This window comes from Leptinotarsa decemlineata, unplaced genomic scaffold (genome assembly GCF_025532065.1).
Source record: "Leptinotarsa decemlineata unplaced genomic scaffold, Ldec_3_MD MMD2_tig00026358_RagTag_RagTag, whole genome shotgun sequence".
NCBI lineage: Eukaryota > Metazoa > Arthropoda > Insecta > Coleoptera > Chrysomelidae > Leptinotarsa > Leptinotarsa decemlineata.
This window is the reverse complement of record NW_027412703.1, coordinates 633685-657369: the sequence shown is the minus strand read 5'-3', so window position 1 is coordinate 657369 and position 23685 is coordinate 633685. Positions and strand designations below refer to the sequence as shown.

The 23685-nt window shown below is 36.0% G+C and overlaps 1 protein-coding gene across 1 annotated transcript; it reads right to left on the bottom strand.

Annotated features, from left to right (window-relative positions):
• Positions 1 to 205: 205 nt before the first annotated feature.
• On the bottom strand, positions 206 to 14355 carry LOC111513639 (protein snakeskin). Its single transcript, XM_023169861.2, has 3 exons — positions 14177 to 14355; positions 4428 to 4548; positions 206 to 1952 (listed from the first exon to the last, which is right to left on the bottom strand). The coding sequence occupies exons 1-3, from the start codon at positions 14216 to 14218 to the stop codon at positions 1732 to 1734; spliced, it is 384 nt and encodes a 127-aa protein (XP_023025629.1). The 5' UTR covers positions 14219 to 14355; the 3' UTR covers positions 206 to 1731.
• Between the last annotated feature and the right edge of the window lie 9330 nt (positions 14356 to 23685).

Genomic DNA, 23685 nt, shown 5'->3' with positions numbered 1-23685 from the left:
AATCGTTATTTTCACACCTCGACACGTGTTTCGATCACCAAGTGATCATCTTCAAGAGGAAGACATTTTTTCTTCTTCTTGAAGATTATCACTTGGTGATCGAAACACGTGTCGAGGTGTAAAAATAACGATTTGGTGTTGGGAAAAAACTTCAGTAATATTCATTACCAAAGGTTCCAAACAGTACATCACAAGTAAATAATAATAATAATAAATGGGCTTTATTCATTGACAGACACTGTTTATAAAGAAGAAGTAAATACAAAAATCAATGAAAGGGCGAAGTTCAGCCGAGGTTGTTTTACAACTTAACCTGGGGGATAGTATATTTTATATAGAAATATAAAAATGGTTACCTAGTATACATTGGTAAGTGAGTAGTTCATGAATCTTTGTGGAACTAAGAAAAAACAAAGGTTGTAAATTCCAAAGTAAATATTGAAAATCTATTTAGCTTAAATAAGGTAAAATATAGCAAAACATACACAAAGGTGAGACAAAGGAAAAACCATATGAGCAAGGCATAACATGAATATATTATCTATCCAGAAGACTTCAGATATGTTTTCAACTTTTTCTTGAAATTATATATGAAGTAGTGTCTAAATTCACTGGGCAGAGCAAGTTCTTGCTTTCTGTAATTGTTTGTAGTAAGTCTTGTCCAAGTTGGATTTCAATTCTTCCCTCAATTTCCCGTCTTTTGTGTTTCGGGCCAAAAAGTATCAGCTGAGATTTTTCAGAATTCAATTTCAGGTTATGGGCTATAGGTAGATCCAGTAGCTTTCGTAGATCGCTGTTAATTTTTTCCATTGCCACTTGCCAGTTACATGGAGGAAATCGATAGTATAACTGAGTGTCATCTGCATAATGATGAACTGTGCAATGATCAATTATTTTATGGAAGTCAGATATATATAGAGAGAACAGAATTGGGCCAAGGATAGAACCCTGAGGTACTCCATAATCAACAGGTAAAGCACTGGAACACTTTCCATCCAGACATACTGACTGAGTCCGATTTCTGAGGCAACTTTTCAATAGATTTACAGTCCCTTCACTAAATCCGAGAAATGACATTTTCCTACACAGAATATTGTGGTCTAACGTATCGAATGCTTTACTGTAGTCCAAGAGTACCATGGCAGTTACTTCATTATTATCAGTTGCTTTGAATAAATCTTGGGTGATGTCGACAAGAGCGGTGGTGGTGCTATAGAATGTACGAAATCCAGATTGAACATTTTTCATTAAATTATTATTGTAAACAAAAGAATCAGTTTGATCTTTCAGAATCCACTCGAACACCTTAGATAGGAGAGGCAGCAATGACCACTGGAACATTTTTTCCAGAAAAAAAACTGCAAATTCATCAATTTTGATGTTCAAAAACATCTGATACTCATCAATATATACTTTAAATTTGGTGAAAATAACAAACAAAACTCATTTTTTGAAAAAATCACTTTAATGAAGATTGAATTCATATGGTTTTATTCAATTTTCTGTTTATGAAAAACATAACAATACAAAATTAATAAATAAAACGAGCCTCAGTTCTTCAGCAACAACATGTAGTCCTAACTTAGTTATTTTAACTTTTTTGATTACTAGCTTCAATAATGAATTGTACAATCAGCAAAATATATTTTTATATAGACTTTTATGTGTATCAAAAATATTGTTTCAGAAATTCAATATAGACCGTGGAAAAAATAAATATATTTAAATTATTCAAAAATCTCCTCTCCAACTGAGCAGAGAATCGAGAAGAAACAGAGCTCCGTTGATTATAGCCAAAGATGCTTTTGCAAGGCCCAGATTCCTCCATTCTGAATTTGATGCACCATCATAGACTTTTATGTTCATTGCTCCGGCAGCAACAAACAGCGCACAACCCACCAGAGAAAAGAAAATGTCAATTCTTCTGTTGAAAGGTGTGCTCATCATATGACCTGGAAAAGAAAGCATCAGTGAGTATTTACGAAATTTTTTGGAATGAGACAGAAATGTTCAATAGAGAAAATGGCAACTTTCTTTCTCAAACGTACGATTTTTAGATGTTTGTGAAAGTTTTCCCAATTTAATTTCCCCTGAAACCATGAAATAATGAGACAGAAAACGTAAACCAGCTGCTGTGCCACATGCACAGTTGGGTTGAAAAGTTCGTAAGCCAACATAAAAAACAATGTTTTTGATTACATTTGACTTTATTATTCGATACTATATTATAGTACGATTTGTCGTTAACCTCAAAATAGGCCTCAATTTCGACGACTACTTCTTCATCGGCGCTTAATTTGTTTCCAGCGAGCATTCGCTTCAGGTCTGAGAATAGAAAAAAGTGTTTCAGGACCAAATCTGGAGAATACGGTGTACAGTGTTGCGGTTTTGTACACTATCCAGTGAAAATCTCACTATAAAGTGTATCTTGAAGTGTTCATACTCAGTATCAACACGCACTTGAAAACTATTATACAGTGTGTAAAATCCAAATGCAATAAATTCATTATTTCGGTTACGGTACATATTTTAACAAAATCCCGAAACACGTCAAATTTAAATTATAATTTGACATACTTCAACGGAAAAATGTTACCAATACCTTCAACCCCTTGTGTTATATCGTTTAAAGGTCTCTTCATCCCCTATTCAAAAATGTTATCGCCTTCAAGTTTATTGCAAAAATTAAGATACACTAAATTAAAATCATGTGGTTACCGAAATTCGATAAAATACACTCAAAACTGATCGCAATATACTCAAAACATATTTCATGTTGAGATATTGATGATAAGAAAGTAATCAAAAACCATAGCAATGTTCTTTTTAGATGGTATCCTTTAAAAAACTGTAAATAATTTTCGTGGCAACGTTAGTTTAAAACGCCTTGTCAACATTTTTTGTATGTTGCAACATTAGTTGTCAGTATTTTAATTTAAGTTTAAAGTTCGTTAACTTCAAGTCTGACAAATGGTTAGATTAACGGAAGTGCATAAAATAACAGTTTTACAAATAATTGATCACAAAGGCAAAACCTGAACACAACAGGAGGTAGCTCGGCTATTTCATGAGAAATTTCCTAATTTATCGCCCATATCTCAAAGAACAATGAGCAGAATAGAGAAGCAGTTTAGCGAGCTTGGTCATGTGGTGCAGATAAAAAAAGCAGCTGGCAATGCAATGAGTGATGAACTCAAATTAAATGTGGTACTTAAGTTTGAGGAAAACCCACATACATCGAGTAAATAGGCATCCACTACATTCAGTGTTAGTCATACATCGATAGTAAACATATTAAAATAAAATAAAAGGCATCCCTATAAAATGATACCTACTCAGGAGCTCATGGAAGACGATTTTGATAGAAAAACTCATTTTTGTGAGCAAATGATGGATATGTTGGATAACAATAGCATCCAATTAGAAGGCGTTCTGTTTTCTGATGAGTGTACTTTGTCTCTTAACGGTCATGCTAATCAGATGAGAGAAGAACACACGCAATAACCTCAAAAGGTTAATGTTTGGGCAGGGATTGTAGGAAACCATATCATTGGTTCCTTTTTCATTGAGGGCAACTTGGCGATAATTATTTTGCACTACTTCAAAATGATATCATTTTAAGTTTAGCAAATTTATATCCTGATGCAGGAAACCCTCAAGTTTCAGTGAATACGATATGATTTCAGCACGCCTGATATGTTAAATAATGTTAGAAGACAGTTTCATTTGAGATTAGGATGTTACCAAGACGTTTGCAGTGAACATTTTGAACATCTACTTCGTTAACATCTATAGTTCTTTTTCGTATTCTACATTTTGTTACATTTTGCATTGCATTTCAGTTTTTGAGTGTATTTTATCGAATTTTGGTAACCACATGATTTTAATTTATTTTATCTTAATTGTTGCAATAAACTTGAGAGCGATAACAATTTTGAATAGAGAATGAAGAGACCTTTCAAGCGATATATCACAAGCCTATTATTCCCATTTAAAAAATTTGGGATTGTACCTGTCATTCAAAGGGGGTTGAAGGTAGGGGTGGCATTTTCAAGTTGAAGAATGTCAAATTATAATTCACGTTTGACGTGTTTCGGGATTTTAAAAAAATATGTACAGTAACCGAATTGATGAATTTATTTCATTTGGCTTTTACACAGTATTTAGAAGTGAATTCCAAAATTTCTTCAAAATCGATGACTGTTTATAGAATTCGGAGGTTATACCATATTTTCACCGTGGTACGGATGAATGAATAACGATAATTGAGGTGAATGTTGGGCTAGGGTCGAAAAAGTGACAAAAAAATCCCCTAACACGCTTAGATTTGTTGAAAGGAATTATGTTAAATACAAGTTCCCATTGACAGGAAAGCAAAGTGTTAATTTCACGAGTAACATTTCAAATTGTACCCTCTTCATACTGACCTGCAAATTCACCAACTAAAATGATTACGTATCCTCCAAATGCTGCTGCTGAGAGCAAGTCAGTGTCCAGATCATGTGAATGACTCTTGTAGTGGAGACCAAAGCAACATACTGCCAAAGCCTGTAAAAATAATAAACTGTTGCTGATTTTTGTTCCATCGAATGATGATGAAATATCTGATTGGTATAAGAAAATAAGTACATATTTCGAAACATTCATCTCTCTCAACTACCTACACAGTAGGTTTTGGTAAATGTCTGCCGGAAAACAATTATTTTCCTTGCTAATACTATGCTGAATATTGAGTTATATCCGACAGACATTTATGCTGTAGTCCATCCAGGTGTTCAATATTTGTTTGGCAAAGCCTAAAGCACTGGCAATTACAGTTTCTGATCCAAGAAGCTATTTGCAGTACCCTCCTTTGCAAGGGAGTCAGCAGCACCATTGCCTTCCAGGCCAGTATGGCCAGGAATCCAGACCAGAGACAAGGTGTTAAGTCTTCCTATCGAGGAGAGTCGTTTTTGGAAATTTGCTACCAATTTTGACGTTGCTCGGTAGGAGCCAAAAGCTTTCAACGCCGCATGACTGTCCGAGAATATTTTTATTGACTTGGGTATGAGGTTGGATTCTGCACCAGAACCGGAAGGTGTTTTTGATCCATCTGTGAACCAACAACTATCTGCTCCTAATATTTCTTTCTCCCCAAGGATCCAGTCCTCTCTACTCGGGAATAGTACTTTATAAGGCAGTTCGTAGTTACAGTTGGAGGGATAAAGTCAGAGGTCATTTCCAGAATGCTGATGTAACTTCCAGTGTCAGCCAACGGTCTGTTGCACTCTGCATTAAATTGATTTGTGCAATTGGCAATGTGCACAAGTCTGTATACAGTCCATCTAGCCTCTCTCTTCAGAAAAATGTTGAGAGGAGGTAGATCTAGAACGATCTCCATGGCCGGTGACGGTATGGTACTGATGGCACCACTGATAGCCAGACAAACCTGTCAATGCAAACCAGAGAGCTTCGCCTGGGCCGTTTTTTGTAAAGCCTTCGGCCACCAGGCAATTGCACCATAAGTGATCATTGCTCTGATTCCAATGGATGGAAATCCAATGGATTTTTTTGGGACCTGTACCCCAAGATTTACCACAAACCCTCCGACATGTCCATAGAGACAGTCTGGCTTTGTGTAAAACTTTTTCCAAGTGAGCGTTCCAGGTGAGTCTTTTATCAAGGACAATGTCAGGATATTTCACCTCCGCTCCAAATGGAATGACCTCACCATTAGGGCAAGTGGCGTTAGATCGTCCAATTTTCTCCTGGTGAAGTTTTGCTGGGGTTGAAAGACATCTGCTACTTCAGGCACTAGCTGTCAACAACATCCAACGTGCTTTGGAGGATATTACAAGCTACCGTTCCGGACGTGGACCTTGCCAGGATGACCAGGTTATCTGCATAAGCTTGCAGATCTACTTTTCTTCTGTCCAGGGCATCAAGCAGACTATCCATTAGGAGCGACCACAGAAAGAGAGATAGTACCCTACTTTGAGGGCAGCCACCGGTGACCCTGAACCTAATGGCCTCGCCTTGAAGAGTCGTAGTTGCAGTTCTGTTTACCAGCATGGTATAGATCCAGCCGGCTCAACTATGAGAAAGATTGTTGACTATGGGTCTTTCATCAAGCACTTCCTATCTTCCTACTTCCTATCTAAATTTGAATGAAATAAATCTTGTGTGAGATATCATCGACACAAGAAAAAGTCTAACAGGATCAAATCGCACGGTCTCGGTGGCCAGCTCACATAACCTCCTCTCGATCAGCCAGCTGCAGGACCATACTGAAATTGTTTCTCTTAGACGAAGGTTTCATGCATGCAGTTGAGCCGCGGTTGAATTAATCGAGACCCAGGCACTTTGCTGTATGGGCAGGATCTTTCCTACACTCTGAACATTGTGAATTGTGAAGGCCAACAAGAAACATGCGCGGAACCATGTCGTGCAGCTGACATTCCTCATGGCCAATTATATGTTTCTTCGTCTAGATCCAGGTGCGCCGAAAACTAATACACATCATTGCCACACGAAAATGAGACCAAAAACATTGTACATTGTACCCCTCCTATTTTTTTCAACGGCATGGGGGTTGAGAGATACATCATTTGAAAGATCTTTGTCCCCCTATTACTTTTGTAATTTATTTCTAAATTGGTCCATTCGTTATTGAGAAATTGAAAGTTGAACGTTTTTTTAAGAAAAAACAGAAAATTCGCTATCGCTCATTTCAATGAGGAAATCAACAACAAATAATATCAGTGGAAACAAAATCAACGGATAAATTGTTCAAATTGAAGTCCACCTAGTTCCATACAATAATACAGTCTACTCTCGAAAGAGTTCCGTACATTATTCAAGATGTCCCGGTGTCAGCAATCGGCATTCCTGAACAATTCTCTGTCGCAGATTTGTAGGCTTAGTGGAGTACACTTTCGACTTCAGGTGTTCCCGCAAAAACAAGTCTTTCGGTGTGAGATCAGGTGATTTAGCTGGCCATTCCACTGGACCCCTTCTGCCGATCCAACGCATTGGAAAACGTTCGTCCAAAAACTGTCTCACCCGAACATCAAAATGGGGGGGGTACACCATCCTGCTGAAATGTTATTTCATTTTCTACTAAATTGTCATAATTTTCTAAAATTTACACAGTCCTATAATATATTTAAGTATGTGTCTCCATTGAGATAACCTTCAATGAAGACTGGTCCAACATTATGATTACCATTAATGCTGGCCCAAACATTCAATTTTGGTGGAGTTTGTGAATGTGTTTCCATCACCAAATGAGGATTCACATCGCTCCAGTAACGACAATTATGTCTATTCACTTCACCATTCAACATGAAAGAACTTTTGTCTGAAAAACATGTATTGTATAATAGGTTTGGGTTATTGGTCAATTTCTCGCTGAACACCTCACAAAACTGAAGTGGACGATCAAGATCATTTTCGTTTAATTCCTGAACTAGCCTTATTTTGAAAGGATGGGATTTGTAGGCTTTCAAAATCTGAAAAACACTAGTAGCTGATACACCAGACGCCCTAGCTACTTACCTGATAGATTGTCGATTATCCATTTGTACATGTCCTAAAACTGCAACTTCACCTCTGTCATTTCTGACAGGACGGGATACTTCATGTTTTCTGTTGTGAACAGAACCTGAAGTTCAAAGTTATCCATTAACTGTTTAATGTATTGATGGTTCACGTTGTGGTCTGGATGATTCGTATTATAAATTCTTGCAGCAGCTTTAGCACATTCATTATTTCTATAATAGGTTGCAACAATTTCTATTCTTTCTTCAGTAGAATAAACCATGTTGGAACACAGTGAACAAGGATGACTGAATAATAATTCGTGAAGAAGTGACAGTGGCCAACTATCTACTTTTTGTTCTGCGATTCAACAAAAACTACCAGTGCAGAAAAAACTAACAGTGTTGACCATTTCAAAACGTTTACTACTGATTAAATACATTCTACAAATCTAGAAGATCTGCGACAGAGAATTGTTCGGGAATGCTCTAACTCCGGATATCTTCATAATGTAAGGAACGCTTTCGAAAGTAGACTGTATTATTGTATGGAACTAGATGGAGGTCACTTTGAACACTTTATCCATTGATTGTGTTGCTATTGCTATCAGTTTTGTTGATGATTTCCTCAATAAAATGAGCGAAAGCGATATTTCTGTTTTTTCTTAAATGAAACGTTCAACATTTTATTTCTCAATAACGAATGAACCAATTTCGAAAGAGATGACAGAAGTAATAGAGGGACAAAAGACCTTTCAAATGATGTATCACTCGACCCCCTGAAAAAATAGGGGGGTAGTTGCTGACCGCAGGGTGGTGAAGTTTCGGGTATGATTCCCATATCAAAATTAGCCCCTCTAGCAATGAAAATTGACGTGTTTCGATTACACGTCCGTTTTGGACTCAAAGGGGGGTTCAAGTTTTCGTTGGAAAGCCCTGTATGTAGGCACTGATATACTATAAGAAGATTCTCAGACGCAGTTAAAAACGCGGAGCCTAGCTCTGTCTCTCTTGCTCTTTGTATGGCTGTTGCTTCCCTCTCGGGCGCATTTGGCCAGTTTTGTCCTGTCAACAGTCCTTGATAAAAGACTCGCTTGGAACGCTCACTTAGTTTTACAAAAAGCCAGACTGTCTCTATGGACATGTCGAAGGATTTGTGATGAAACTTGAGGTTTAGATCCCAAACAAATCCATTGGATTTATGTGATGATTGTCAGACCAATGATCACTCATGGTGCAATCGCTTGGTGGCCGAAGGCTTTACAAAAAACGGCCCAAGCGAAGCTCTCTGGCTTACAGAGACAGGCTTGTCTGGCTATCAGTGGTGCCATCAGTACCACACCGTCAGCGGCCATGGAGATCTTTCTAGATCTACCTCCTCTCCACATTTTTCTGGAAAGAGAGGCTAGATTGACCGCATAGAGATTGGTGCACATTGCCAATTGCACAAATCAATTCAATGCAGAGTGCAACAGATTGTTGGTTGACATTGGAAGTCACAGCATTCTGGAAATGACCTCTGACTTTATGCCTCCAACTGTCAACTACGAACTGCCTTATAAAGTACTATTCCCGAGTAGAGAGGACTGGATCTTGCGGGAGAAGGAACTATCAAGAGCAGATAGTTGTTGGTTCACAGATGGATCAAAAACACCTTCCGGTTCTGGTGCAGGTGTTTTCAGTCGCAGACCCAGGACAGAGTTATCTACCTGCCTAGGAACTTATGCGACTGAATTTCAAGCGGAAATTTACGCTATTGAATTGTGTGTGGAGAGATTCCATAAATCCAACCTCACTCACAAGTCAATTAAAATATTCTTGGACAGTCAAGCGGCGTTGGAAGCTCTTGGCTCCTTCCGAACAACGTCTAAATTGGTAGCAAACTGCCAAAAAAGACTTTTCTCGATAGGAAGACTAAACAGATTGTCTCTGGTCTGGATTCCTGGCCATACTGGCCTGGAAGGTAATGAAGCTGCTGACTCTCTTGCGAAGAAGGGTGCTGCAAGCGGCTTCATTGGACCAGAACCTGTCATTGGCATCGCTTTGGGCTTTGCCAAACAAACACTGAACACCTGGATGGCAAGAAGATTTATTGACTTTTGGCAGAATCTTCCAGGATAGGCTCACTCCAAGGCATTTATTCACCCTTCGGAGCATGATTCCAAACGGTTGTTGGACTACATTAGAAATGAACTACGATGTCTAACATTCTTTTTTACAGGTCACTGTCATTTGAATCATCACATGCAGAGACTTGGACTGTCGGAAAACAGTGTGTGTCGCCTCTGTCTGGAAAATGATGAAACTGCAGGGCATATACTTTGTGCCTGCCCCGCTGGGGACCGAATCAGGTTCTTTGAGTTCGTCAGATCCGTACTCTCACCTGAAAGACCACTCACCATACAAACTAATCGGCTTCGTTAAGAAGCTGGGTTTATTTGGTTGACTAAGAATAGGTGTGACCAACAATAAACCCTTATGGGTTGCGGTGGGGGGGTCGAGTAGACCCACTTACTTCAGACCTACCTACCTGTCAACAGTTGTCAGGAGCTTCCGTAGAAGTGGACGCAGCAGTCTTGCTCAAGGCAATGCTGCCACCCTTTAGTATTTTCTCAAATTTTTTGTACTTGAAAAAACATAGTTATTTCAAAGTTTGCCTCCTCTTCGCGAGATTTTTTGGTTTGTCACATACGTGGCCCCCTTTACGCGATTATCAGAACCTCCCCGGCCTGGATACCGGCGTGAATAAAAGAGGCTCTCTCTTCACATTTGTAAAAAAAAAATCGCTTTCACTCGATGGACTATCACAACACAAAAAGTAGCCCCGTGGACGTCCGTCCACTACCAAGACCACCATGGAACTCGCGGAGCCTAGCTAGTTGATGATGAGGAGAGACGGCCCTGGTAAGAACTTTCACGGACGAGTTCAGCGATGACACACACCCATTGTGCTGGAGAGACGTACATTCAGAAATGTGATGGGTGGAATCGATCATTTTCGAGATTCGAATACTTTCAACAATCGACTGAATAATTGAGAAACGATAACTTACAAAAAAAATAGTTTTTGGTTGTCAAGTTGGCGGGAATTCGGTCAAAATGTTGAAGAAAACCAATTTCAAAATCATATTCAACGGTCGCCCATCCTATTAAAATTAAAAAAATAGGTTATTTTCATATGCAAAAAACGAAACGTAACCTTGCTTCATTGAAACTTGAAAATTTGTTAATTTTTCGTGAAGGATGAAACCTTCCAAGTTTGGATTCATTTTTCAAGAAGTGATTGTAAATAATTCGTAACTTGTTCATTATGTGAAAAAAATAAAAATAAAATTTGTCTGCAATACCACCGAGTTAAATGAACATCTAAAATTACCTCCAGAGGCTATATAAGAATCACAAACAAATATTGAGAATGTAAATGCCCTTTCAACATCCACTGCAAGAAAAGATGAAGATCTAACCTTTTTGCAAGAACGACAAGCTCCAAACAGAGATGTATGAGAATCCTGGCGTTTAAACTGATTCTCTCTAAAATTCATACAATGAAACAGATGTTATTAGGTCGTTTCCGTGTTAGGAATAACACGTTAAAAGGTAATACCTCGTTAATCCTTAGCTCGCACAAGTTTCGAATTCTGAGGGTTGTCGCTCGTAGGGGTGCGACAGTTGGTTAACGGAAAAACAGATTTTAAAACAGATTTTTTTTTTTCAAAAGCTTTGCCCGTTTTTATGAGTCCACTTCAAAATTGATGAAAATCCATAGTACAGCTAATCAATACATTTTATTGTACGATTTTCACTATAAAGGGTTTTACAAAAACCTCGACACGTGTTTCGCTATATAATAGCTTTCTCAAGCATAAACTAAAACTTACTTCTAAATTACAACCATTTTATACTCTAACCTATTACTTACTTTTATGCCTGATTTCTAATGAATGAATCTACCTGAAAAGGTCAGGTGTGAATTCATTAACTATATCAATAAATTTTTTGAAAGTACCGTAAATATACTTAACTATTTTTTCCTGGAAATGAACAGATTCAATAATGGCGAGTTATTCAATTCAGTTTGACCGTTCATAAGATATTTAGAGTTTTTAATTTGTTTATTTCCATACCCTCCAACAGGATGAGTTTCAAACCATTCTTCTGGAAATAGAGGGGCTTGTATTCATAGTTGAACTCATGTCCCTCTGTGATTAAATAAGTGGCATATGTGGAATTTATTTTTCCATTCTGGAAAATTTATTTGTTCTCCTTCATGCAGGTTTTGAACGTTCTTTGACATATATAAAATATTGGACGTTATACATTCTCGATTTTTCTGAAACTGAACTCTTTGTAGCAGGGGAGCCCACGATGCAAAATGGAGATTTACTCGAGCGTCATTGAGGCATATTAGGTTGCAAAGCTTAGATGATAAGAAGAAAAAAATGTTATATAATATATAAATTTTCATCGGAGGGGGAAGCGGCTATAGATTTTTAAATTTGTAAAAAAATACTGTTGCATGGAGATACTCGAGGGCGTCAGATATTGATAGCATCAATGTCCTACGTATTTTTAATAATGTTCGTATGTTAATCTGATCATTTGCATGATGCGGGTGGTTGTACGTAAGGGTTGAAAGTGAAAAGAAAAAAAAATAATCGAGTGCGTCAGATTTTCTAAGGGGGTATTGAGTGCAACAAAAAAAAGCTCTAATTCAATAATCTGACGATTTCGATCTGACGCAAACTTGCGGCCATTATTATAATGTGCAAAAAAAATCGTCATTTTGAAATACTCAAGCGGTCAGAATAAGATATATATGGTTCATCTTTATGTTTTAGACGTGCTGTCTCATAATCTGACAATTACCTAGAAGGATTCGCTTGATCTGACAAGAACAATTTTTCTTTTGATTCATTGAAGTCAATTAATTGAAAAGCTCAGGATATAGCATGCAAATAAATAAGTGTATGTAGGCTCATATTTGGTGGAGGTACTTAACCGGGTACAAGGTATCCCCCTGTATAATAATCTGCCGCGCTTTAGTAAATCCCGAAATCCCCGCTTGGGCTCCCCTATTATTGTTATTCTAAATGTACATGACTAAGTTGATGTTGGTTTTGAAAGCAATATTTACATCTTTGCTGGACGACTCTATATATTTTTTTAACTCAACATAAACAAAAGTTACCAACAAACATGTTTTTTCAATTTATCGTAATGAACATAATAAAACAAATAGCCGTCAGCAATTATTACGATAGCAGTCTAATACATTCTTCTCTTTAGAGAAGAGGATACAAGTTATAGAACCTTAACCTACTTAGGCCAACTCACTACCGATATTTAAGATTTTCTGCACAACAAAGAGTAAATATTGCTTTCAAAACCAACAACTTTGGCATGTACATTAAAAATAACAAAGATAATTTCAGAAAAATCAGGAGTGTATAAATTATCGTGTGGGTCCGATGTTTTATATAGGTCAAACTGGAAGAACTTTCGAAGCCTGCATAAAAGAACACAGAAATAGTTTCCAGAATGGAAAAATAAATTCCACATATACCAGTCATTTAATCACAGAGGGGCATGAGTTCAACCATGAATACGAACCCCTCCATTTCCAGAAGAAAGGTTTGAAAGTTAACTTGTTGGAGAGTATGGAAATAAACAAATTCAAAAACTCTCAATATCTCATATGAATGGTCAAAGTGAATAGAATAATTCGCCTTTATTGAATATTGAATCATTAGAAATTGCACTTTTGGTAATGCAACACAAGTCAATTAATTTCGTCAGCATGTATTGCATGCTCGGAATTCGATGAAGTCGACGAAGGCGGTTTTTGCCTGGTCCTGGTGAAGGTTCTACCGGTGAGAAAGTTATCGAAGTGCTTAAAAACACGGTAGTCGAAACACTAACGAGGTTAGGTTCTCAATAACGAATGAACCAATTTCGAAAAAAAATTACAGAAAATATAAAGAGACCTTTCGAATGATGTATCACTCGACCCCTATGCCATTGAAAAAAATAGGGGTGGGGTAGTTGCTGACCGAAGGGGGGAGACGTTTCGGGTATGACTTCTATATTAAAATTAGTCCCCCTAGAAATTAAAATTGACGTGTTCTTTGAAATTTTCGATTACACGTCGGTTTCTGACTTACAGGGGGGGGGGGTCAAGTTTTTTTGGAACGTCCTGTATATTACGACACAGTATAATGACGGACAAACCTTTTGAAACAACTTGTTATAAAAAGTACATTTGTTCCTCATGAAAACAATAATAAATACCGTTTTTTCCATTTGAAAAAATCCTGTTATTGGTGTAAAGAATTATATTGCCTCTCATTTTATATCAAATATCGTTTGTTATAATTCAATTTTTTCAACTCTCTCCATTGATTTTCATCCAAAACTTCCACCTGTTGATAAACAACGCCCTAAAATGAATTCAGTTCCATTATGCGCCGTAGGTTCCTAGTTGTAATTTATAACGAAAATCAATATAGAATCTAAATTTCCAGCAATGACTTCATACCTTATTTTTGGAAACTTAATCATCATCAGTGAGTCATAAAGCTTTCTTTAAATCGTGAATGTTTACATTAACTCGATAGCAAATAGACGCCCTGAATTATTTTAAATCAAAATAAAAAACTCACCAACTCCAGAAATTTAATTATAGATAGTCGACTAACTGCCATTTCTTATATTTTGATGCTTTTTGGAAGAGAAAACACTTAGTAATTTATCCGGCGAATTGATCACAACACTTTTGATACTTGTTCCTTTTACACTCGTGCGATCGACAGATCCAACTGAACTGCAACTGATAGACAGTGGAAGTCGGGTCTTGATGACCAATGCCTAACAGTTCAGGGCCGTACTTTTATCTGTAGTAACGTAACTTTTGTTCACGGTAAAAATATTGGTAAATAATGAAGGTATCGTTACCATTAGTGAAATTCCCAGAGTTGTTGATGAAATTCGTGAATTTACTTCACTCTCTCAAAAGTTCGTCGTCGAAATCGTCATCTTCAGTGGTGTCTGTGTTAAGTTTTGCTCTCGTTTCATCTGCTAGTTCATCTTCTGGGTCTAACGTGGCCGGAGCTGTATTGAGAACTTTAGCGATTCTATCGGCTATGGTTTCTTTTTTGTTCGTTTTTGACATTTTCTTGACTACTTCAGTATTTTGAATCATTCCGTTTCTTTATATTGTAGGTTGATTTAATTTTAGTCTAAAAATAGTCTTCATACATACAATAAAGGGCCGAGTATGGATCCTTGAGGTACCCCTTGAAGGAAACTATATTGGATAATGAAATCAAATAATATCAATGACATTTTTTCTCTGTCAGCTTACTAACTTTTCAGTTCGACTTTGGGTTTCTTGCGTCGCAGTTTTATTTTCCTTTTACTTAATAACAAAAACAAACACTATGAAGATACAGTACATCCATGAGTGTTGAAGAGTAATCTACAAGAGTCTGTACGTTTTGATTTGCACATATATCACATGGCTGGTTTTTGCAAAACTAAAATATTTTGAAGTAGATAACCACTACACACTCCCCAAAATGGAATTCCATATCTCAAGTGAGATTCCACCAAAGAAAAATAAACAGTCTTAGCTGCTGTTAAACCAAGTTCATTTGCGACTACTCTGACTGCATAACATCCAGAGGACATTTTGTTACACAAGGCATAAATATGTTCTTCAAATTTTAGTTTACTATCGATATGTACTCCTAAAAATTTTAGGCTACTTTTGTTCTCAATGCTGTTACTCCCAATGGGTATATTGTCAAGTTTGCATCTGAAAGTTACTATATTAATTTTCGAAATATTTAGAGAAAGACGATTTGAATCACACCAATTTTTCACTGTCATCATATCGTTAGATATGATTTTAGTTAAATCGTTTGCATTGTCCGATTGCCAAGAAATGGTAGTGTCGTCTGCAAATAGTATGCATTTCCGTGAAATATTTATACTTGTCAAATCGTTGACATAGATGAGGAACAATGTTGGCCCTAGTATTGAACCCTGAGGTACACCCTTATGTATTTTTCCAATTTCTGAGCGGTGGTTTGTTTCCACCATCTGGCTACGACCTGACAAATATGAGCTGAACCAGCTTAATATCACTCCTCTGAAACCGTAATAAGGAAGCTTCCTCAGCAGTATTTCGTGATCCACACAGTTGAAAGCCTTCGAGAAATCGCAAAATACTGCAGCAGCAACCTCGCCACTATTGATTCCAGTATAAACTTTTTCCATGAGTGAGAAAATTGCATCATTAGTGCCTTTACCACTTTGAAAGCCAAACTGTTCCTCATTGATGATTTTATGTTTTGACAGAAATACAGTTATCCTCAGCTTGACTAGTTTTTCTATAAGTTGTGGGAATTAGGGAAATAGCCCGATAATGCGAGGGGTCGTCCTGATTTCCTCTTTTATATAGTGGTATTACCAATGATACCTTCAAGAAATCAGGAAATTTTCCTGATTGAAATGATGCATTGATAATATTGGTCAAGAGTTGTAATGTGTTGTCTGGGAGATTTTTCAAAATGGTTGCTGTAATGTCGTCGTAACCAGATGACGACTTTTTTCCAATGGAAACAATCACCTGTTTCAGCTCATGAATATCACTGTCATATAGAATGCACGTTTCAGAAATGAAGGGGTTTTTGAATTGTTCCATTGGGTCGTTCTGAGTAGTCAATCTTTCAGTCAGTTTTTTTGCAATAGAGCAGTAATATTCACTAAGAACGTTTAGTGAAAGTAAAACTTCATGTACTTTATTAGATTTACCTCTTAGGTCATTAATTACTTGCCAAGTTTCTTTCGATTTGTTATCAGCTTGTTCGAATCTATTTTTATAGTAACTTCTTTTGCTTGTCTGACAACCTGCGTACAGATGCTGCGGTATCTACTGAAATATCTTTCAACTAAGATATTGGAGGCAATATGGATCCCTGGGGAACACCAGCGAACACCAAGTATTGGCCAGTTTCATTCTAATGGCGGAATCACCATATGCAGTGCAGTGCAGGTGAATGTTAATATTTCCATCTCTTTCTGATAACATGACTGTATCATTTGATCATGCGTAGGGTTATTACCAATCTGAAATCCAAGAATCGACTACGTAGCAACATATTACCTAACAAAAAATATTTTTCTTCTTTAATAACCTTTCTCATGAGCAAATACTGAAAACAAAACTTGTTTTTGCGTTAACCAACTATCGCCCCTCTATGGACCACAAGCACAAGTTATGCATACTGTAGTAAACACAACTGTATAAACTATAGGTATCCGTGATTATTGTGGTGAGAGAGATAGCGTAACGCCGAACTAGTGGGAAGATAATCGCACAGTTGCTTGCGCATATCGACCCGTCGCCACGGTACGCATCGCCAAGCCAGTAATCGGTTTTACGTGCGGATATAGATGTTTCACATTAAAAATGAAAAATAATTCGAAACTAATTTAAGATTGTGTTCAAATTTGATGAAAGTCCTATGGCTTGATGTAACCAGTGACTTTTAATAAGCCTGAAATCAGAATTGATTTTGTTCCGTGTGGTGTTAAATATCCATTGATATAAATACTTGGTCAGGAGTTGTTGGCCAGATTGGTGCCATGATAAAAAATATAATTCAAAGTATACCACGCTTTTTTAGGTTTTTCCGGGTTTTCCTGCAGCTAAAAAAGCAAATGCGTCACTGGAATCAATCAACTCGCCCCGGAGCACCAATTACTTTTTATTGTTATTGTTTTTCATGATTTGTATTTTGGAAGTGTAATTACATCAATTTTTTTGTAAATAGATTCATTCTGATTTCAGAATTATTAAAAGTCATTAGTTACATCAAGCCATAGTACTTATTATCGATGTTGAACACAATCTTAAATTAGTTTTGAATTGTTTTATAGTTTGTGTTGCTTTTAGAGTGTGTTTTTTAGTTTTTTAAACTATTATTTAATTTATTTCTAGCTAAAAAGCTACGGTGTTAGCGAAACACATTTAGAAATTAAAATGTTTGTGAAAATTATTATCATTGATAGTTTCTTAATATGTATATCGCTTCCAAATTGATACAGATGTTGAAATTCTTTATTGTTCAGTTCCTAGGCCTCTGTTATTGTTCAAAACCCTGTATTTCAGATACGAGTATTGCATTTATGCATTTGATTCCAATATAAATTTTCCTACCAAGTACGGTCCTAATTTTTTCGTGATATATTTATTGAGTATGACTAATAAGTGATAAGTCACAACAATTATAAAAATGTTTGATCATCTTATCGGGAAGAGATAAAAAACATTAAAGAAAATAAATATGTCGAAATTACATTCCGAAACATTCATCTCTCCCAACATACCTAGACAGTAGGTTCTGGTAAATGCCTGCTGGGAAACAACCACTTCCCCGGCTAATACCACGCCAGACATTGAATTATATCCGACAGACTTTTATGCAAGATACCTCACAGAGGTGGTTTATGATCTAAAATTATCCCTAAATTTTTTGAATTCTGTCTAAATTTTATCTCAAAGTCTCCCATTTTCAAACAGTAGTTTTTTACTTCTTTCCCGATGCTTTTACTTCCAAAGATAATAGCTACTGATTTGTTTGGATTGAGTTTCAACATATGGACACTTTTAAAATCGTATTGAGATCAAAATTTATATTATATCGGTTACTGCTTGGTCTATATCTGAAGGTATGAAAAATAAATATATTTGAGACTCATCTGCATAAAGGTGACATTTACAAGACTTCAACTTCTTGATAAATGTTGCAGTATAGAGGGTATAGAAAAGTGGGTCTAAAATGCTGCCTTGGGGTACTCCTGTTTTAGTTTCTCTTCAAGTAGAAGAAATATCATGAATTTGTACTTTTTGTGATCTATTATCTAGATAAGGTGATATCAACATTACTGATGCATCACTGAACCAAAAAAATGTAATATAGCACAAAGTATTTTATGATTGATGGTGTCAAAGGCTTTTGAATAATCCAATAGAATCAAAATGGTGGCTTCATTTTTATCTATAGCATTAATTATGTCATCTACAATCTCTAATAACGCTGTTGCACAACTATAACCAGCGGGGCAGGCACAAAGTATATGCTCTGCTGTTTCAACATTTTCCAAACAGAGGCGACACATACTGTCTTCCGTCACTCCAAGTCTCTGCATATAATGATTCAAGTGACAGTGACCTGTAAGAAGGCCTGTTAGACATCGTAGTTCATCCGTACTGTAGTCCAATAACTGTTTGGTATCAAACTTCGAAGGATGAATGAACGCTTTGGAGTGAGCCAATCCTGGAAGATTCTACCAGAGGTCAATATATCTTCTTGCCATCCAGGTGTCACGTTGACGCTATCAATGAGATCATAAATCGCTTTCTATCTCTCACTGTAAGCAAGTAACTTGATGATAACAGAGCTGAAAGGTTTTCATGATCCAATACCCATATTTGTGGGCTGAGTTTCCTATTGATTCCAAAGGTAGCTTTCTTTCTTGGCAATGCCCTAGTTGAAAGTTGCATCCATGATCCGGCCTAATACTACTAATGAAATTCATTGCAAATTGAAACAGCGCTGTCTAGTATTGATTCTGAATCATGGCTGAGGAATTGTTTCCTATTATTGTTAAAGTTATTATCCTTTAAAAGAAATTTGTGTAGTTGACTCAATATTTTATACTGTTTTTTTTTGGGTTTATAGCCTTCCACAATCTGAAAAAATCAAAGATAAATCAGAAGAGAATCTGCTGAAATGTAGTAAAAGGGCAAACTAAAAAGTTACCCCGAAAATTTACTGCGTAATATAAACTACTGAAAAGTCCAGTTTGTCAGTAAATTGTCGTATTCATAAATTTTGCATACAAATTGAAAAAATCAACTGAAAAAAATTAAATATTGATACCTACTGTTATGAAAAGACTCGAAATACAACAGTGTATCGGAATTTTAAAAAACATCACGAAGGAATTCAGATACAAAAATACAGCAGCAAAATTATCGAAACCCACAGCTTTGACCGGAAACAAGCAAATAAGAGTGGGAAATTCAAATATTAACATTCTTTCATTGAGACGCATCAAAATACGAAAAACTGATAACCGATTTAGGTTAGAAAGAAATGTCAGATAAAATTAAATTAACATCTGTGATGAAAAAATGAAAAACGCATGATAAACTAATTGTTATTATTTAGGAATGATGTAAAATTCAAAATTTATTTTTGTGAATAACTTCCTTAGAAACTGACATGAAGTGATGCTTTCGAAAAATATTTATATTTACATAAAAGGGAGGTTAACTATTGTACGAAACTATAAAAAGAAAATGTATCTAAATTTAAGAGCCAATGTTAAATTAGTAGAATTGAAAATTTTCCTAAAAAAGAATTTGAAAATTTGTATGTGTGAAAATTGATAGATGGTAACTAGAGGAACGAGATAGATTTTCAATTTTTTTATCAACAAGGGGATTCTTCTTGAGGCAACGAAAGAGACGCACCGGTAAATTTTTCTCTCCGTAAAATTTGAATTATATAGTATATGAATTAAGAATTAAACTGAATAGTAGTGAATACTGATTATTAATAATAAATTCAGTGAAAAAACCTACCTGTCCAGCCAAGTCGAGTAAGAAATCCATGAGTTCCAGCTTCACAGAAATATCACACCACACACACACCAGCGTGAGGAAAGTAAGGTATTTACTTAAACCATTCATAAACAATATATGCATATATTAATGAAAAGACCTACGAACTGAATAAGAATAAAAAGTACTTGAAATCAGAACCAGAAATTGGACTCTGCCGAATTACAGTGATCTGCAATTCATAAACTGACAATTACCACATTTGTTCAGTGTTTCTATATTGAATAGTTCGTTATTCGGTGTAGAATTAGGACTTTCTTAGAATTAAGGAATTTTCTCTTTTGGCAATTGATAAATTTATATATTTCTGAATCGAACTTATTTTTACTTTTACAATTAAAACTGTTCTATATTTCCTAAGAACAATTGTTTCTTTTTCCAAATTTTTCCACAGGTGAAATCTACAAAAATCAAAGTTTGGTAAGTAATTGTTGTGTTTTTGCCTGAATCCACCTGAGAGGTTGAGAAAAATCTCTATACACTGAGGTATAGGATTTAAACTCAACGTAAGAGTCTAGCCGATAGAAATTTCATAAAAAAATAATAACAATAATAATAAAAATAATAAAAAAACATTTATATTTTATAAAACCCAAATCAATTAAAAATCATTTATCAACATCTTCATCATATAATACTACTTAGTTTTCTCAAGTGGTTAAGGTTTCGGAAAACAATACTTTTCCGTTTTCGAAACCTGACATTCACTATAAAAATGTCACCCCACACTGTGATAGTACTATTTTTTTTGACATAAGTCGAAAGAATGGAATGTCCAGATGTATTCATGAATTTTGCCTACAAACTCAGAAATATCTGAGTTTCTCGCTGCTCTGGAACAAGTCTCTGGAAACAAGTCATGGCTTTTATGTGTATCTGATATTCCTGATGACTGCTAATGATAAACTATTGTTAATGTTATTTTCCAAATTTTTTTGTTCAAGTGTTATTTGAGGGAACTTGTATTCCATTCCGTAAGAACAGCAAATGCAACTAATTAGTGAGATGGTATAGTAAATCCTGAACAGTCTACTTATTCCGTAGCGAATGTTTGTGAGGTGTCTCCTTTTACTGTGTGTAGACTTTTGAAGAGGAACAGGTGTTATCCATACAAAATTAAAATGGTATACCAATTAACTGAAGATGACCCTGATAGAAGAACAGAATTCTGCGAAATCATGACGGAAACCATTGCAAGGCATCCTACCTATTTCCACAATATTTTTTTAGCGACGAATGTACATTTTTTAAACGGCAATGTTCACAGACAAAATTGCCGTTATTGGAGTGACACCAACCCTCATGTTTTCCGGAAAACAGATACCCAATATCCAGAGAAAATTAAAGTTTGGGCAGGAATATTGGGAAACCATATTGTAGGAACTCTATTTATGGATCAAACTTCAACAGGGAAACTGTATTTGAATATGCTGGAAACTACTGTTGACCCTCTCATCACTGAAATCGTCGAAGCGAATCCTAATGAATTCAATATGGATATTGTATTTCAACAAGATGGAAACTATTGTATTGTAATTTCTTACTTGCAATACAATTTGGATACTACTTTTCCCGGTCGCTGGATTGGCCGTCGAGGTCCTACAGAATGGCCAGCCCGCTCGCCAGATTTGACATCTTTGAACTTTTTTAATGGGGTTATTTGAAGCAAAAGGTGTACAAAACGGAAACTGATTTATTATTGGATATACGGCAGAGAATAATACATATTTGTAGAGACATTGACGTTACTGTGTTCGGAAACGTTCGGCGTGAAATATCGGATAGGCTGTTCATATTTCAAGAAGTTCAGGCAACCATTTCGAGCATTTCAAGATGGCGCCCCGTCGCCATCTTGAAAGTTTAATATGTCAATTTCACTTCAAAATAAACTAATCATGCATTAATTTCAATATCCCAAATTTCAATTTTTTGAGTTGATCCATTCAAAAAATAAAAGGGGGGTATCAAAGGAATGCACTGTGGAGACTACTTTATGATCAGTACATTGAACTATAGAATATTTTTACAAAAGTCTAACAAATTATCTATTTTTTTTGAGGAAAACCGAGAATGATATCTGCGATGTCCCATTTCCATTATAATTCAAGCACACTCCGCAGACATGTAATTTCAAACAAGTCCATTCATAAATATCTTCAATAAGAATTATGCGTGATCGGTTGCTGTGAAATTGTAAATAAAAAGTTCAACGGTGGAGACAATAAAAATATCTGAGTTCCTCTCTGCTCTACGGAAACAAGTCCATGACATACATTTATCCACTTGTACGAGTATATTCTATGATGTCATGGCTTTTATGTGTAATAAACCTGATGACTACTGATGATGCAAATGGCGGTCTTAAATCGGGAATCTTTTTGAACACCAAATGAATTATATGACATTATTTCGTACACAAAACATGCATAACAACATACTGGTATTAGGTTGTTTCGAAAGTTGTGTCCGTTTCAATATCATGTGTTTTTGTAGCTTCATATCTTATTAAGTATTCTACAACTCTATTCATTGATATACAGGGCGTTCCAATGAAAAATTGACCCCCCCCTGTAAGTCAGAAACGGACGTGTAATCGAAAATTTCAGAGACCACGTCAATTTTTATTTCTAGGGGAACTAATTCTGATATGGAAATCATACCCGAAACTTCACCCCCTGCAACTACCCCCCCCCATTCTTTTCAATGGCATGGGGGCTCGAGTGATACATTATTTGAAAGGTCTTTTCTCCCTCTATTATTTCTGTAATTTTTTTCGAAATTGGTTCATTCGTTATTGAGAAATTGAATGTTGAACGTTTTATTTAAGAAAAAACAGAAAATTCGCTGTCGCTCATTTTATTGAGGCAATCAACAAAAGTACTAATAATGGCAACACAATCAACGGATAAAGTGTTCAAAATGACTTCCATATAGTTCCATACAATAATACAGTCTACCTTCCGTTAATCAGCTGCCATATTCCTGAACGCGACAACCCTCAGAAGTCAAAACTTTTGCGTCAAAACTTTCAACGTGCGATTCCTAGCATGCATTTTATGTGTCATTGATTCAGAACCTTCGAACCTCTGGTAAGTGCATCCCCCCTCTTTTGGCCTCTATATTCATTGGAGTGAACTCCAAATATTATATTTCTCGGAGATGGTTACGAATTGAAGGTGATATGAAATGAAACGAATACATTTAAAACGCACATTTATCGGTAATGTGAAAAGTACATGGTATTTACATTATGGAAAACTGAAATGTATAACATCTTGATTATTTTCATAAATCAACTATTTGGAACACGATTGTGAGCCATTATCAGAAACTATTGATATAAACTGTGCATTCGGGTAATCAATTTATTTCTACAAACTCCCTATGATTATAAAAGTCTTCATAGTAATTCATTAATATCACTGGGGCGCTGGACCACTCACTTGCGGATTTTTCATCCAATTCATGCGGACC

Bases quoted from the DNA above. Each gene is read 5' to 3' on its own strand.
- LOC111513639 (XM_023169861.2), bottom strand. From the start codon at position 14,218: ATGGCAGTTAGTCGACTATCTATAATTAAATTTCTGGAGTTG. The intron at 4,549-14,176 runs GTGAGTTTTTTA...TTATTTTTACAG, and splicing joins TAATTAAATTTCTGGAGTTG to GCTTTGGCAGTATGTTGCTT. The intron at 1,953-4,427 runs GTCAGTATGAAG...TTTCTTTTCCAG, and splicing joins TTTAGTTGGTGAATTTGCAG to GTCATATGATGAGCACACCT.